The sequence below is a fragment of the Artemia sp. Qi Xiang Cuo genome, chromosome 15 (assembly GCF_049724085.1).
Source record: "Artemia sp. Qi Xiang Cuo chromosome 15, ASM4972408v1, whole genome shotgun sequence".
Taxonomy (NCBI): Eukaryota; Metazoa; Arthropoda; class Branchiopoda; order Anostraca; family Artemiidae; genus Artemia; species Artemia sp. Qi Xiang Cuo.
The window spans coordinates 47,398,401-47,415,122 of NC_142808.1; the positions used below are offsets into that span (position 1 = coordinate 47,398,401).

Sequence of the window (16,722 nt, forward strand, 5' to 3'; positions counted from 1 at the left end):
AGCTTTCTTTTCTCTGGCTGAGGAACAATTCTCTAAAACGGGCTGATATAGCCTACAACAATTTGGGAGGGGACATTGTGTTATAAAGTCGATCCAAAATTAAACGGTTGAAACCAATTTTAGATGAGACTACTCTATTGTAAGTAAATGTCAGACGTTTACGAAGATGATGAATAAGAAGGGAGCAGGTAGTTTTTAGATCCTTTCTGATTGGTAAGGCAAGGTAAATAATTTTCGAGACAGGGGCTACAGAAATTTCTCTAAGCCTTAGAGACGAGACCTCTCATTGATACCAGTTAAACAAACGAATATACTACTTCTGCGGGTTAAATTCATGACTAATGTGACTGTAATTTGATTGTAGTTTGGAGAAGGTGGTCTCTGTACCTGCGACTGTGCGGCTAGGGTTCAGAATGTCATCGGCATAAGCTATCATTGTAACATCTATGCCACGAGCTATGCATATTGTCTCGATAGTAGACTGTGGTTCAATAATACAATTATTAAAGGCACAAGGAGATGTGACTGATCCTTGTCGATCACCCTTTTTTACTGGGACCACAGGATTCCCTCGGTAGGACAGCATCTCGTCTGGTGTATATTCAGTGAGGGCTCGACCATGGCCAGGAAGTAGGAGTTCAGCCTGTAGGTGGTCGTACATATCTTTAATAGGTAGTAGGATGTCCTTGTGTACACCTCTCTTTCCCATATCCAGAATGAATTGGTCCTGGAGAAGTGAGTCATAGGCACGGCAGACGTCATGTAGACCTATAACAATGGACTCTTTCGATTCATCAGCGTCAATCAAGATTGAAGCCAAAGCAGAAATGGCGTGGCCGCAACCAAAACCCTTCTGGAACCCAAACTGGGAAGGGGGAGTCCAGCATTTTTCCCGGATTTCATCAATGACCAAACGTTCGAAGACTTTGAAAAGCGTTGGTGCAACTTTGATCGATCTGAAAGAAGCACAATCCGAAGAACGTTTTACTTTCTTCAGGACTAGCCTAAGCGACCCAGTACCGAATGCTAATGTTATGAGTCCAGCAGTGAAGATTATGTGAATGAGAAGATTTAGGTGCCCCATGAAAGTTGGGCTGCAATGGCTAAGGTGGAGGCGGATAAACGGTCAATGCCAGCCGACTTCTTCTTTTTCAACCGTTAGACCGCAAACGCAACCTGTTATTGGGTAACTATGAAATCTGTATCTGGAATTGATGAGAGGAGGGATGAAAGCTTTTCTTGAACAGAAATGTTAAGATCATATTTTTGTGTTGAAAACTCATCAAAGAAGTTGTTTATTCATGTTAAAGAGGGAATATCTGACTTGAGACCCACTGACTCCTTCCTATAAAAAATTTTCCACAACAGATTAGGATTTTTAATTACTTTTTCAGAAAGCTCTGATTTCAACTGCACACGGTGACGAGCAAGTTCCTTCGCAAACCTACGCTTAGATGCAACTCTAATCTCTTTAACTACTCCTGAGTGTGGTCTACCAATCTCTTTCCATTTCCCGTACCAGAAGCTAACTCGGTCGTATGCTAGTTGTAACAAGGAGTTAGAAGACTATCTCTTTTCTTGAGTTTTTTATCTGGCACGAGACTTGGGAAATCCCTGAGATTCGGCGAACAGAAGAGCATGGGTCAGTTTGGCGTAATAAATATTAAGACGTAGCCACGAATCTCTCTCATCATGATGAGTGAATTTCATAAGTAGATCAAACGGTACGCAGATTTTTGGCAGAATAAAATCACAAGAATCTTGAAACTTTTCTTTATCAATTTTACGCCAAACCGGAACGTCATGCCACCTCTGAGTGAATATCGACGAATTATTCATAGCGGAAAACGAGGCAGGCCTACTGATGATACACTGAACTGGGAAATGATCTGAAGTGAAACTATTCGGAAGGACAAGAAACTCACGTACTGGCAAAGAACTAGAGCTAACAATATTAATGATAATTAAGTCCTTTGATGATAATTGATTATTAACAAATCGGTTATGTAATAATTGATTATGTGGTGAAAAAATATCATTAATGATAATTGCGTTCTTTGATGGTAATTGATTATTAACAAATTGATTATGTAATAATTGATTATTTGGAGAAAAACAAAAATTACCATTAATGATAATTGAGTCCTTTGATGATAATTGATTATTAACAAATCGGTTATGTAATAATTGATTATTTGGAGAAAAAAAACTTACCATTAATGATAATTGAGTTCTTAGACGGTAATTGATTATCCATAAATTGATTATATGAAAATCGATTATTTTGAAATAACTAACAATTAATTATTGTTAATGATAATTGAGCTCTTTGATTGGCATCGTTTGATGATAAGACGAGAAGATGCCTGACTCAACACGGTTTCCGTAAACAAAGATTATTTTAAATTGAGTTCCTTGAGGTCATGTCAGATATCCAACGTTTTTCTAATATACGGTGAACTCTGATATACGTTTTCCTTTGTATTGTATCTGTATTGACTGAAGCGTATATTATGCATATTTTTATGTTGAAAAAAATAATAAATGAATATATTTTTTCGTCTAGGTGCCAATGCCCCCTCGGACTGAAGGGAAAAACTTGTGATGAACTTGAATTCTGCTCAATTTATCAATGCCCAGGAAACAGTACCTGTCAAAACCTAATAGACGGTTACGAATGCCTCACACCTGCCACTTTCAACGGCGTCAATGCCACCCTAACATATCAGCCCATTTTAAACAATATCAGCATCAATAGTATTACCTTCAAACTTCGATCAAGAAATGGAGGTTTTGTGCTCCACTCTCAGAATACAGCCTCTCTGCAACCTCGTCACTTAACCGTCATAGCTCGAAATGATGGAATACACCTAGAGTGGCTATTGGGTGGCTTGCGAGAGACGAATAAATTTGAGGGAGCAGTTCTCGATGGTGAGTGGCATCAAGTTGTCCTCAGACTTGAAGATGACAGTATTATTGGTAATATAGACGGTGGCAGCGCTAATCTTATTGGAAGAGTACCCTCTGGCTTTGATTGGACTGAATTTTTTGCCAGTGGGAGCGTTGTAGTGGGTTCAGCAATTAATGACAATGAATTTCTGTTTTCTTCGATTGATGCATTGGCTGATTTAAGGAGCATTGAAGACCCTTTCTACAGGTTAGCAGAAATTATTTCTCATTAAGTTTTTAATCTGTTTAAGTTCAGGTAGAAATTATTCAAGTAACTTGTGGTGAACAAGTATAAGTGAAGGGAAGGGGGTTGTGTGAAGGGATGGGTGTTTTTTTTCTCAGACGTCTTCTTGAGAATCTTTGAAGGTTTGCACCAGAGCTATTCCTAGGGTTGGTGGTACCCAAGGAAAAATTAATTACAGCGGCCTCGTTCTGACTCAAATATAAGCAAAAAAAAAAAAGCCGAATTGAAGTGAAAAATTTGATCAGAGTGGGCAGTCTACCGGCCGCAGTGTTATGATCAGAACGCTGTAATTTCAATCAACTTTTCAAGAGTGGTATTTTCTTAATAAGACGACTTGTTTTACTTTAATTAACTTTGTTTTAATTTATATATTGTTTCAAAAAAGTTTGTTTTAGAATACATTTTTTTTTCTTTTTTTTAAAACTTGTTTTCATCAAGAAAATTCATCTATACTTTACGGTATAATTGGCAATGTCGATAGCCCCAGATAAAACAGTGATGTTGTGTTATACAACGGTTATCAAACCGTCTCCGAAGAGACGATCTAATATCAAGAGTCAGTTTATTTGTGATACTCCCAAGAGATTATCTACTGAATTTTGTAAACGGTTTCGGAAGGCCTATTCTGTTTTGCATTAAGGCTTTGGAATTGAGTTTTCAGTTGTTTTTTGTTTTTTTTGGGGGGGGGGGTAGCAAGGGGGTAATATGTTGTGTTTTTTTATGTCTGTTTTTCTACAGGCTTCTTTTCTTAGATTTGATGACACACTGAAAGAGTAGTAGAAACTTACAAGAGTGGAAACAGGGAAGTGTCAACGAAAAAAAAGTCACCGAGACCATCTAGTGTTTAGCGTTTCTTGCCATTTTCTTCAAGCTTCGTACTTGTGTCTTTTCGAAACTGAGATCAGACACTTATTATTACACTAATTTTTGTATTTACTATAATTTTCCTTTATAATTCCGGTAACAAAATGCCCAATGACACCAAATGTTAGATGGCGTATGTAAATTTTTGGCGACACTACCTCCAGTTTCCAATTCTATTAGTTATCCATCCTCTTTGGTTGTGTAATTAGTTTTGCTCGTATCATGAAATTAGACGATTTCCAAAAATGAATCTTTTTACCAACGTGAGTTGAAAAGAAATGAACAAATTAAAATTCATTCTATATTAATCATAAAAAAATGTGTTTTAAAATGCGAAATGAGAGATTTTTTAAATCTTGGTCTAGTTAGAAGGATTTGTGAATTCCTGTTCAATAACTTTGAACACGAGATAAATCATAATACTATCTTATTTTTGTTAAGGGTCTGAATATAATACTCTATTATTTATATATAGAAACTACAATAAATCTCTATCTCCCACCTTGTCTTAAAAACTACAATTCAAATATTCACTAAAAAAATACCCCGATTTTTTATTCTTTTCTTTCTATGTCTATATTCTCAACTCTGCTTATTGCCTAGTTTCAAGTCATATTTCCCGTTGTCTAAGAATTCTAACTTTTCTGTTTAGAAATATTCGTTTCAATTTTTTTTCATTTATGTTGCTTTTATTGAATACTAGCTTACCTCTCACGCTTTGCTTCGATCTCAAAAGAAAGGCAATTCAAGGAAAACTTTGCCACCGGAAAATCCTCTTCCCCTGCTTGTTAATACTAATCGTATTTCTAAATTTTAAAGTATTTGTATCCCTCTCCCAATATTCCCCCGCGGACAATTCCTCCCAACCGCAAAATCTCCCCCCCCCCCAAAGAGGATTTTAACCGGGAAAATTCCCTCCGCCGACAATTCACCTCTGAAAACTCCCCGTGGGAAATTTTTCCCATGTGTTAAATACCGATTGAAAAGAGAGGGATAGAAGCACGGAAAAAATAATCAAGAAAACGAGGGTAATTCCGACCAGTGAATAGAAAAAAGCGATTAGACAAAAGCAAATAGTTCACTTCAAAAGGTTGTTTTTTTTTGTTAATATTGCCTTGGAAATATTGTCAAGAGAGTTGTGTCCCGGTTCTGTGGATATCTACATTATTTTTATAACATATTCTTAAGAAAGCAGTGAACATTCCACAATTAAAAAATAATTAACTTGAAAAATTCTTTAAAATAATTTAAAAATTGAAAATTAAATTAATTTAGAAAAATAAAAAAATAGTAATTTACCCATTTTTGTTTTCAGGAGATACCAATAGCCTTCTTCTGTACTAGATAATTTTCTTTGGTAGCATATCCTCCTCTCGTATCCTCTCTTTAACATATCCCCTTCTGGTTTTAAATCGTATTTTTCATTTTCGAGAGAACGGATTTCTATCTAAAAACGCCATTTTCAGAATTATCTGAGTTACCAAAATTATTGGATATCCATTTTCAGATTATTTTTTTCTTTTAGTTATTTTTTAATTGAAAATCAAGATTGAATTAAAGGATTAATTATTTAAGTACCTTTTTCGATTAAACTTATTTTAAATTTGACTAAATCTGAATATACAAACGGCAGTGTTTCCATCTAGTCGTACTCAATGCTCAAATATGTAAAAATATGACCGAAACGATTTTTTGTTTGTTTTTGTATTATGGATGTCTGATTTTTTCGTAGAAAAGCAGTGTATTTGGTGGGCAAGGTACCAATTAGTGGGAGGAGGGGCTCGATAGATTTTGAAATGCTTTTATTTTTGGTATTTACATTGAAAAAAATCGAAAAAAAATTGTGTACCTTCATTAACAAAAATCTTATAAAAACCCTTGCTCCCCTTCATTTCCGTAAGTTGTTGCCCCTGTGTGTATTTTTCATAACTAATAAAGGAATTTATATACATATATAATATTTCATAGTATTTTTCATGGTTTTCTTCGTTCTTCTTTTTTTCAAAATCACTATTTTTTCGTTTTCATTATTGATTTTTTTTTTCATTTGTTTTTAATTTTAATCTTTTCTTCTTCAGGGGATGCCTAGACGAGGTTCGTATTGGCAATGTCCTCCTTCCTTTCTTCACTCCAGACAATTTTGTCAGTAACATATCCTCCTCTCGGTTTGAATTAATGTCTGGAAGTGACAACCTCCTCACTGAGTGCATTCTTTGCTTTGAAAATGAATGTCAAAATGGCGCAATTTGTGAAAATCCTGCAGAATCATTTGTTTGCGACTGCCCAGTAGGATTTGAAGGAGATTTGTGCGAGGTAAGAGATTATATTACAAGTAAAATACAACTGTATACGGAGGGCTTATACAGGGTTGCCACAACGTCAATTAAGTTAATAAAACTTGCCATAAAGTTAATAAACCGTTTTCCTCGCATAACTTTGTTGAAATTATTGCTGTCGAAAAAAAGCTGAACTTTGTTTAACTTTTTCAAGAAAGTCCGCAAAGTTCAGCCAACAGCCGAAAATTACAAAAGCATCTACATATATAATAGTATATAATATATAATAGCGTATTCTTCTTCTTTTTCTGGTTGTTGGTTCTTTGGGATATGATTTCATATATTATATCATAAAATTGAAAAGAGCCAGGATCATCAGACCTCTTTAGTACTCAGTTGTATTGATTTTATAGTCAAGAACGAATTTTAGCCAATAGTGATTGAATATTAAAATAAAATTTAATTTTCGGCAAAAACTAACTTATTATGTCTAATCATAACCCCTAAATATCATAGCCTTGTTCGACCTTCATGTAGATTTATAGTATAGAACAGAATTTAGCCCTTAGTAACTGAAATATACCTCGCTCATTACCTTGCTCTTCACACTATAGTGTTTAGTACTTTATCACCGTTTCTTTTCTTTTTCTTCGTCTTATTCTTTTTCTTCTTCTTCTTGTTATTCTTATTCTTTTTCTTGTTTCTTTTCTGGAGTTGATGTTATATGTTATGTGTAATATAATAGAATTGAAGAGTGTCTGGGTGGTCAGACCCCTTTACTACTCAGTGGTATTGATTTTATAGAAAAGAACGAACTTTAGCCCATAGGGATTGAAATATTAAAATAAAATGCAATTTTTGATAAAAACTATCTTATCAGGTCCAATCATACCCCTAAATAACATAGCCATGTTCAACCTTCATGTAGATTTATAGTATAAAACGGAATCTAGCCCATAGTAACCGAAATTTATCTCTTTCAATACCTCGCTCTTCACACTATAATGTCAGTACTTTATCAAAGCTTCTTCTTCTCCTTCTTGTTCTTCTCATTCTTGTTTCTTCTCCCGGGTTGATGTTATATGTCATGTACCATATACTAAAATTGAAAAGTGTCTGGGTCGTCAGACCCCATTACCACTCAGTTGTATTGATTTTATAGAAAAGAACGAACACTAGGCCGTAGCGATTGAAATATTAAAATAAAGTGTAATTTTGACAGACATCAAAAAACTTTCATCCAAGCCTTACTTACTAAAAGGGGATAAAATGCTTAAGAAGATGATTTTCTCAGCTCCACGTCTGATTAATTCAGTTATTTGTTGTAAAAAAAATTGCTGTAAAGTCAAAACGGTGAAATTCTTATGTGAGCGGGACAAACTTTATTGTGCACAATTTCATGAAAAACATTATTAACTTTGATCACGTCGTGGGAGCCCCGTTTAGTATTGAAAAAACAGTGTTGCGAGATGTATTTGTGTCATTTGGGCTCTATTACCGCCTCGAATGCTTTAAATCAGGGCATTGTTCAAGTGATTTTTTTTTCAAAAAATGGATCTTACACAGGAAATAAAACAGCTGTTATTTTACGCATGAAATGATATTATTTGTTCTATTTGGTGATTGTGGCACTTTTCCTAAATTTTATTGTATTTTTGACAGTATCCCGTCGCTACCTTTCACGCTAGGCCCTCGTATGTTTTTTCTCTTCTCTTACCCTTTTTTAAAATAAACTTGTCAAATACTGGCACCCTTGTAAATTTAGCCCCCCCCCCTAGGTTTTGCTCTAGATCCGCCTTTGACGGCCTGCTTTTCGTTTGGCCCTAAAATGTTGGCCGAAAAGGACGATCTATTGTTTCTTATTTTGTTTTCTTATCTATGTTTTATTTATGTTTTGTCTTATTTATTTTTGTTTATGTTTTGTTTTCTTATTTATACTTCATTTATGTTAATGTTTTGTTTTCTTATTTATGTTTTGTCTTATTTATTTATGTTTGTTTTATGTTTATGTGTCTTATTTATGCTTTACTTATTTAAACTTTATTTATGTATTACGTTTATTATTTTAAGTCTTATTTATGTTTTGTGCAGTTACTGCAATACCAGCAAAAAAACTTAAATTTTGGTTTGATAACGGATATGATATCTTTAGGAATTTTTGAATATTGTAAAATAATTATCTCGGTGGAATTTCAAGAATTTTTTTTTAATCCCGTGATGTCTTAGAATGATCGAAGGACCGTAAAGAACTAACTTTTTGGTAGTTGGCACGAAGGAAAACATGTAAAAAGCGCATAAATATTAAAAAAAGTTGATCATTACAAATATTGGCGAAAAAGTCGAAAAAAATCAGCTTGACTTTTTGTCTAATTGAAGGAAAAAAGCTTTCCTTCAATTAAAAGCTTGACCTTAAAAGCTTTGCACCTGAGCTTATCTTTATTTTATTATGAAAGTCGTTTGGCCGCACAAACTAAAAAAGTTTATAATGGGCGAGAGAGGGTGGTCCTTCGAAGTATCAAATAACCTTAAAAACTTTGCACCTGAGCTTATCATTATTTTATTATGAAAGTCGTTTGGCCGCACAAACTAAAAATTTTATAATGGGCGAGATAGGGTGGTCCTTCGCAGTATCAAATTCCCTTAAAACTTTGCACCTGAGCTTATCATCATTTTATTTTGAAAGTCGTTTGGCCGCAAAAACTAAAAAAGTTTATAATGGGTGAGATAGGGTGGTGCTTCGAAGTATCAAATTCCCTTAAAAACTTCGCACCTGAGCTTATCATTATTTTATTGTGAAAGTCGTTTGGCCGCACAGACTAAAAAAGTTTATAATGGGCGAGATAGGGTGGTCCTTCGCAGTATAAAATTCCCTTAAAACTTTGCACCTGAGCTTATCTTTATTTTATTATGAAATTCTTGGCCGCACAAACTAAAAAAAGTTTATAATGGACGAGATAGGGTGGTCCTTCGAAGTATCAAATTTCCTTAAAACTTTGCACCTGAGCTTATCATCATTTTATTGTGAAAGTCGTTTGGCCGCACAGACTAAAAAATTTTCTAATGGGTGAGATAGGGAGGTCCTTCGCAGTATCAAATACCCTTAAAAACTTCGCACCTGAGCTTATCCTCATTTTATTTTGTAAGTCGTTTGGCCGCACAAACTAAAAAAGTTTCTAATGGGCGAGATAGGTTGGTGCTTCGAAGTATCAAATACCCTTAAAACTTCGCACCTGAGCTTATCATTATTTTATTGTGAAATTCGTTTGGCCGCACAAACTAAAAAAGTTTATAATGGGCGAGATAGGGTGGTCCTTCGAAGTATCAAATACCCTTAAAAGCTTTGCACCTGAGCTTATCTTTATTTTATTATGAAAGTCGTTTGGCCGCACAAAACTAAAAAAGTTTATAATGGGCGAGATAGGGAGGGCCTTCAAAGTATCAAATTCCCTTAAAAACTTTGCACCTGAGCTTATCATTATTTTATTATGAAATCGTTTGGCCGCACAGACTAAAAAAGTTTATAATGGGTGAGATACGGTGGTCCTTTGAAATATCAAATTCCCTTAAATGCTTTGCACCTGAGCTTATCTTTATTTTATTATGAAAGTCGTTTGGCCGCACATACTAAAAAAGTTTATAATGGGCGAGTAAGGGTGGTCCTTCGAAGTATCAAATTCCCTTAAAAACTTTGCATCTGAGCTTATCATTATTTTATTATGAAAGTCGTTTGGCCGCACAAACTAAAAAAGTTTATAATGGGCGAGATAGGGAGGTCCTTCGAAGTATCAAATTCCCTTAAAAACTTTGCACCTGAGCTTATCTTCATTTTATTATGTAAGTCGTTTGGCCGCACAAACTAAAAAAGTTTCTAATGGGTGAGATAGGTTGGTCCTTCGAAGTATCAAATCCCCTTAAAAGCTTTGCACCTGAGCTTATCTTTAGTTTGTTATGAAAGTCGTGTGGCCGCACAAACTAAAAAAGTTTATCGGGCGAGATAGGGTGGTCCTTCGAAGTATCAAATTCCCTTAAAAACTTTGCACCTAAGCTTATCATTATTTTATTATGAAAGTCGTTTGGCCGCACAGACTAAAAAAGTTTATAATGGGCCAGATACGGTGGTCCTTCGAAGTATCAAATCCCCTTAAAAACTTTGCACCTGAGCTTATCATTATTTTATTATGAAAGTCTTTTGGCCGCAAAAACTAAAAAAGCTTAAAATGGGCGAAATAGGGTGGTTCTTCGAAGTATCAAATCCCCTTAAAAACTTTTTACCTGAGCTTATCATTATTTTATTATGAAAGTCGTTTGGTCACACAGACTAAAAAAGTTTATAATGGGTGAGATACGGTGGTCCTTCGAAGTATCAAATCCCCTTAAAAACTTTGCATCTGAGTTATCATTATTTTATTATGAAAGTCGTTTGGCTGCACAGACTAAAAAAGTTTATAATGGGTGAGATACGGTGGTCCTTCGAAGTATCAAATCCCCCTAAAAACTTTGCACCTGAGCTTATCATCATTTTATTATGAAAGTTGTTTGGCCGCACAAACTAAAAAAGTTTATAATGGGTGAGATAGGGTGGTGCTTCGAAGCATCAAATTCCCTTAAATGCTTTGCACCTGAGCTTATCTTTATTTTATTATGAAATTCGTTTGGCCGCACAGACTAAAAAAGTTTATAATGGGCGAGACAGGGTGGTCCTTCGAAGTATCAAATTCCCTTAAAAACTTTGCATCTGAGCTTATCATCATTTTATTATGAAAGTCGTTTGGCCGCACAAACTAAAAAAGTTTATAATGGGTGAGATAGGGTGGTCCTTCGAAGTATCAAATTCCCTTAAAAACTTCGCACCTGAGCTTATCTTTATTTTATTGTGTAAGTCGTTTGGCCGCACAAACTAAAAAAGTTTATAATGGGCGAGATAGGGTGGTCCTTCGAAGTATCAAATTCCCTTAAAAATTTTGCACCTGAGCTTATCCTTATTTTATTATGAAAAACGTTTGGCCGCACAAACTAAAAAAGTTTATAATGGGCGAGATAGGGTGGTCCTTCTAAGTATCAAATTCCCTTAAAAAATTTGTACCTGAGCTTATCATTATTTTATTATGAAAGTCGTTTGGCCGCACAGACTAAAAAAGTTTATAATGGGCGAGATATGGTGGTCCTTCGAAGTATCAAATCCCCTTAAAAGCTTTGCACCTGAGCTTATCTTTATTTTATTATGAAAGTCGTTTGGCCGCACAAAACTAAAAAGTTTATAATGGGCGAGATAGGGAGGTCCTTCAAAGTATCAAATTCCCTTAAAAACTTTGCACCTGAGCTTATCATTATTTTATTATGAAATCGTTTGGCCGCACAGACTAAAAAAGTTTATAATGGGTGAGATACGGTGGTCCTTTGAAATATCAAATTCCCTTAAAAGCTTTGCACCTGAGCTTATCTTTATTTTATTATGAAAGTCGTTTGGCCGCACAAACTAAAAAAGTTTATAATGGGCGAGATAGGGTGGTCCTTCGAAGCATCAAATTCCCTTAAAACTTTGCACCTGAGCTTATCATCATTTTATTATGAAAGTCGTTTGGCCGCACAAACTAAAAAAGTTTATAATGGGTGAGATAGGGAGGTGCTTCAAAGTATCAAATTCCCTTAAAAACTTTGCACCTGAGCTTATCATTATTTTATTATGAAATCGTTTGGCCGCACAGACTAAAAAAGTTTATAATGGGTGAGATACGGTGGTCCTTTGAAATATCAAATCCCCTTAAAAGCTTTGCACCTGAGCTTATCTTTAGTTTGTTATGAAAGTCGTGTGGCCGCACAAACTAAAAAAGTTTATCGGGCGAGATAGGGTGGTCCTTCGAAGTATCAAATTCCCTTAAAAACTTTGCACCTAAGCTTATCATTATTTTATTATGAAAGTCGTTTGGCCGCACAGACTAAAAAAGTTTATAATGGGCCAGATACGGTGGTCCTTCGAAGTATCAAATCCCCTTAAAAACTTTGCACCTGAGCTTATCATTATTTTATTATGAAAGTCTTTTGGCCGCAAAAACTAAAAAGCTTAAAATGGGCGAAATAGGGTGGTTCTTCGAAGTATCAAATCCCCTTAAAAACTTTTTACCTGAGCTTATCATTATTTTATTATGAAAGTCGTTTGGTCACACAGACTAAAAAAGTTTATAATGGGTGAGATACGGTGGTCCTTCGAAGTATCAAATCCCCTTAAAAACTTTGCATCTGAGTTATCATTATTTTATTATGAAAGTCGTTTGGCTGCACAGACTAAAAAAGTTTATAATGGGTGAGATACGGTGGTCCTTCGAAGTATCAAATCCCCTTAAAAACTTTGCACCTGAGCTTATCATTATTTTATTATGAAAGTCGTTTGGCCGCACAAACTAAAAAAGTTTATAATGGGCGAGATAGGGTGGTCCTTCGAAGCATCAAATCCCCTTAAATGCTTTGCACCTGAGCTTATCTTTATTTTATTTTGTAAGTCGTTTGGCCGCACAAACTAAAAAAGTTTCTAATGGGCGAGATAGGGTGGTCCTTCGAAGTATCAAATTCCCTTAAAAACTTTGCACCTGAGCTTATCATCATTTTATTATGAAAGTTGTTTGGCCGCACCAACTAAAAAAGTTTATAATGGGTGAGATAGGGAGGTCCTTCGAAGTATCAAATTCCCTTAAAACTTTGCACCTGAGCTTATCATCATTTTATTATGTAAGTCGTTTGGCCGCACAAACTAAAAAAGTTTATAATGGGCGAGATAGGGTGGTCCTTCGAAGTATCAAATTCACTTAAAAACTTTGCACCTGAGCTTATCAATATTTTATTATTAAAGACGTTTGGCCGCAAAGACTAAAAAATTTTATAATGGGCGAGATAGGGTGGTCCTTCGCAGTATCAAATTCCCTTAAAAACTTTGCACCTGAGCTTATCATCATTTTATTATGAAAGTCGTTTGGCCGCACAAACTAAAAAAGTTTATAATGGGTGAGATAGGTTGGTGCTTCGAAGTATCAAATTCCCTTAAAAACTTCGCACCTGAGCTTATCATTATTTTATTGTGAAAGTCGTTTGGCCGCACATACTAAAAAATTTTATACTGGGCGAGATAGGGTGGTGCTTCGAAGTATCAAATACCATTAAAAACTTCGCACCTGAGCTTATCATTATTTTATTTTGAAAGTCGTTTGTCCGCACAGACTAAAAAAGTTTCTAATGGGCGAGATAGGTTGGTCCTGCGAAGTATCAAATTCCCTTAAAACTTTGCACCTGAGCTTATCATTATTTTATTATGAAAGTCGTTTGTCCGCACAAACTAAAATGTTTATAATGGGCGAGATAGGGTGGTCCTTCGAAGTATCAAATACCCTTAAAAACTTCGCACCTGAGCTTATCATTATTTTATTATGAAAGTCGTTTGGCCGCACAGACTAAAAAAGTTTCTAATGGGCGAGATAGGGTGGTGCTTCGAAGTATCAAATTCCCTTAAAAACTTCGCACCTGAGCTTATCATTATTTTATTGTGAAAGTCGTTTGGCCGCACAGACTAAAAAAGTTTATAATGGGCGAGATAGGGTGGTCCTTCGCAGTATCAAATCCCCTTAAAAACTTTGCACCTGAGCTTATCATCATTTTATTATGAAAGTCGTTTGGCCGCACAAACTAAAATGTTTATAATGGGCGAGATAGGGTGGTCCTTCGCAGTATCAAATCCCCTTAAAAACTTTAGACCTGAGCTTATCATTATTTTAGTACGAAAGTCTTGATCTCTAGATCAAGCAATCTTAAATTTAATACTAGAAGGCAAATACATTTATTTTCATTAAAATACAACTTTAACACACAAGCCACAACATTTGCTCTAGTTTCTTATTGCTTTACTTCTGTGTTTTAATAAAAAAAAAATCAACATTTTTACGTAGTGTTCTTATAGGGATATTAAAATGTTGTTTATTAGTAGAGTACTATATTATTTGTGTAGTTACAAAAGTAACTTAAAATGGGATTGCAATTCGTCTATTATCAATAACAGAAAAAAATATGTACGTTATTAAAAATACTCAACTTTGCAAATTACACTTGATTAAGTCGACGGAAAACAGACACCACCAATACAGTAAATGTAGTCTTAAGTGAACTCGATCAAATTTTAAAACAAAACAGAAACAAATTGATTTTTTGCAATTCTTTGCGAGTGCCCCATTCCCCTTAATCTTACATTTGTTTCGCCTGGACCATAATTAAATTTAAATTCAAAATATTAATCTAGCCCCCGCAGTGCTCTTCACCTTCAGTTTGCGATGAGACAAGACTAAAAACTGATAAAGCCCCAGTTTAGGATTACCATTGCCCGAGTAGGCATATATTCGAATTCTCGAGCGTTACTTCCACCCAGAAAGACTAAAAAAGTGGCAAAGTCTTGAGTGAATCTAACTTTGGTAATACCACATATTAAACCCCAGCACTTTTATTTTACACAACTTCCTTATAGGGCTCTATAGCATATGCACTCTGTTGTATTACACATCTTTTATATTAAATAATTATAATTTTAAAAGGGGGCCTGAATACTTAATCTATTACATAATAAATTTTATTGAAGGTTATACAGTTATTAAAAGACAATAAAAATTGCTAAATATTAAAACACAACACTATGACTCTATAATTTTAAAGATAACTTTTTTTAAAATAAATAATTATTTCCATAACATAGATCTATAATAGCATTAGAATCCTTATATAAGGGGGCCGCCATGAGCGCATTATATTAATGCGCATTGATAATGCGCCTTTTTAATAGCAATTTACATCCTCGACGTCCACTTTTTATTTTTTACTAGTAAAATTCAGTACAAGTGCTTTCAGATAATGTAAGATTGCTAATTTTAATGTACAACACGGACTTGACTTACACTATAGCATGTGCCCTCGATTGTATTACAAATTTTTAAAATTTTATAATTAGAATTTAAATAGGGGAAATGTATATTTTATCTCTTACATTATAAAATTTAATACCGGGAATACTCTTATTAATTGTCAATAAAAATTGCTAAAAATTAAAACAAAAAACACTGAATATATATCCAGGAATTTGATGATAGAAGTGACATCACTATTGAAGGTTTTTGTGATGTTTATTAGTTTTTTGTTTTTTTAAAGGGACAAGTAGAAAGTTTGTCGCCCTAAAATGAATCAGTCATCTGTTCTACCACAGAAGGACCACCTTCTGGTGTAAAACAGTTTGTTTTATAAACACTTCGCACCTGAGCTTATCATTATTTTATTTTGAAAGTCGTTTGGCCGCACAGACTAAAAAATTTTATAATGGGCGAGATAGGTTGGTGCTTCGAAGTATCGAATACCCTTAAAAACTTCGCACCTGAGCTTATCATTATTTTATTATGAAAGTCGTTTGGCCGCACAGACTAAAATGTTTATAATGGGCGAGATAGGGTGGTCCTTCGCAGTATCAAATCCCCTTAAAAGCTTTAGACCTGAGCTTATCATTATTTTAGTACGAAAGTCTTGATCTCTAGAAACGAATTGGTATTTTAAGTGTACTATAAAATAAATGATTAAATATTTTTGCAGGTCAATATTGATGAGTGCGCGAACAACACATGCATGCACGATTCCATTTGTATAGATGGCATTGGCAACTACACATGTAGCTGCTTACCTGGGTACACGGGTTGGCTTTGTGAAACTGATATTGATGAATGTGAATCATCTCCTTGTCAAAATGGAGGCATTTGTATAGATCAAATTGGAAGTTACAGATGTAATTGCACAGAAGATTTTGTTGGTGACAATTGTGAGAAACCAAGAATTGTGAATTGTGATAATTTACCTTGTGTCCAAGGAACTTGTCAAAATATTTATGGTAGGTTTCATCTTTTGTTCAAAGTAGTTTACAGTAATGACGTGGTGGATAGTTTTACTTACTCCAGTAGCATTATAGCAAGTATGGTGGGTGTAATAAATTTAAAAAGTGGAATATGGCGTGAAGTGCTCTTTTCTCAGTTGAAAAAAGTTTTTAAGAATAGGGAGAAACGTCTTAGAAATAATGTTAGGATTAATATAGAAGGTGTTATAATTACTTTTATCTTTGTTCTGGTTAATTTATGATACGGGAGGGGCGAATAGATCACTTACCTCGGTAGGATTATTAACAAGCATGGTGGGTGTAATAAATTAAAAAAGTAGAATAAGGCGTTTCTCAGTTGAAAAATCTTTTAAGAATAAGAAGAAATGTCTTAGAAATAACGTTAGGATTAATATAGAAGGTGTTATAATTACTTTTATCTTTGTTCTGGTTAGTTTATGATACGGGCGGGGTGAATAGATCGCTTACCTCAGTAGGATTATTAGCAA

At 34.6% G+C, this 16,722-nt stretch overlaps 1 protein-coding gene across 2 annotated transcripts in view; it reads left to right on the forward strand.

Moving 5' to 3' along the window:
* Positions 1-16,722, forward strand: part of crb (cell polarity complex component crumbs) — a 208,009-nt gene that overhangs the window by 168,688 nt on the left and 22,599 nt on the right. For both annotated transcript variants that reach the window (XM_089101649.1, XM_089101650.1), the window contains exons 27-29: positions 2,567-3,157; positions 6,136-6,370; positions 15,940-16,231. In XM_089101649.1, the coding sequence (XP_088957775.1) occupies positions 2,567-3,157; positions 6,136-6,370; positions 15,940-16,231 (1,118 nt within the window). The remainder of the gene's footprint in view (positions 1-2,566; positions 3,158-6,135; positions 6,371-15,939; positions 16,232-16,722) is intronic.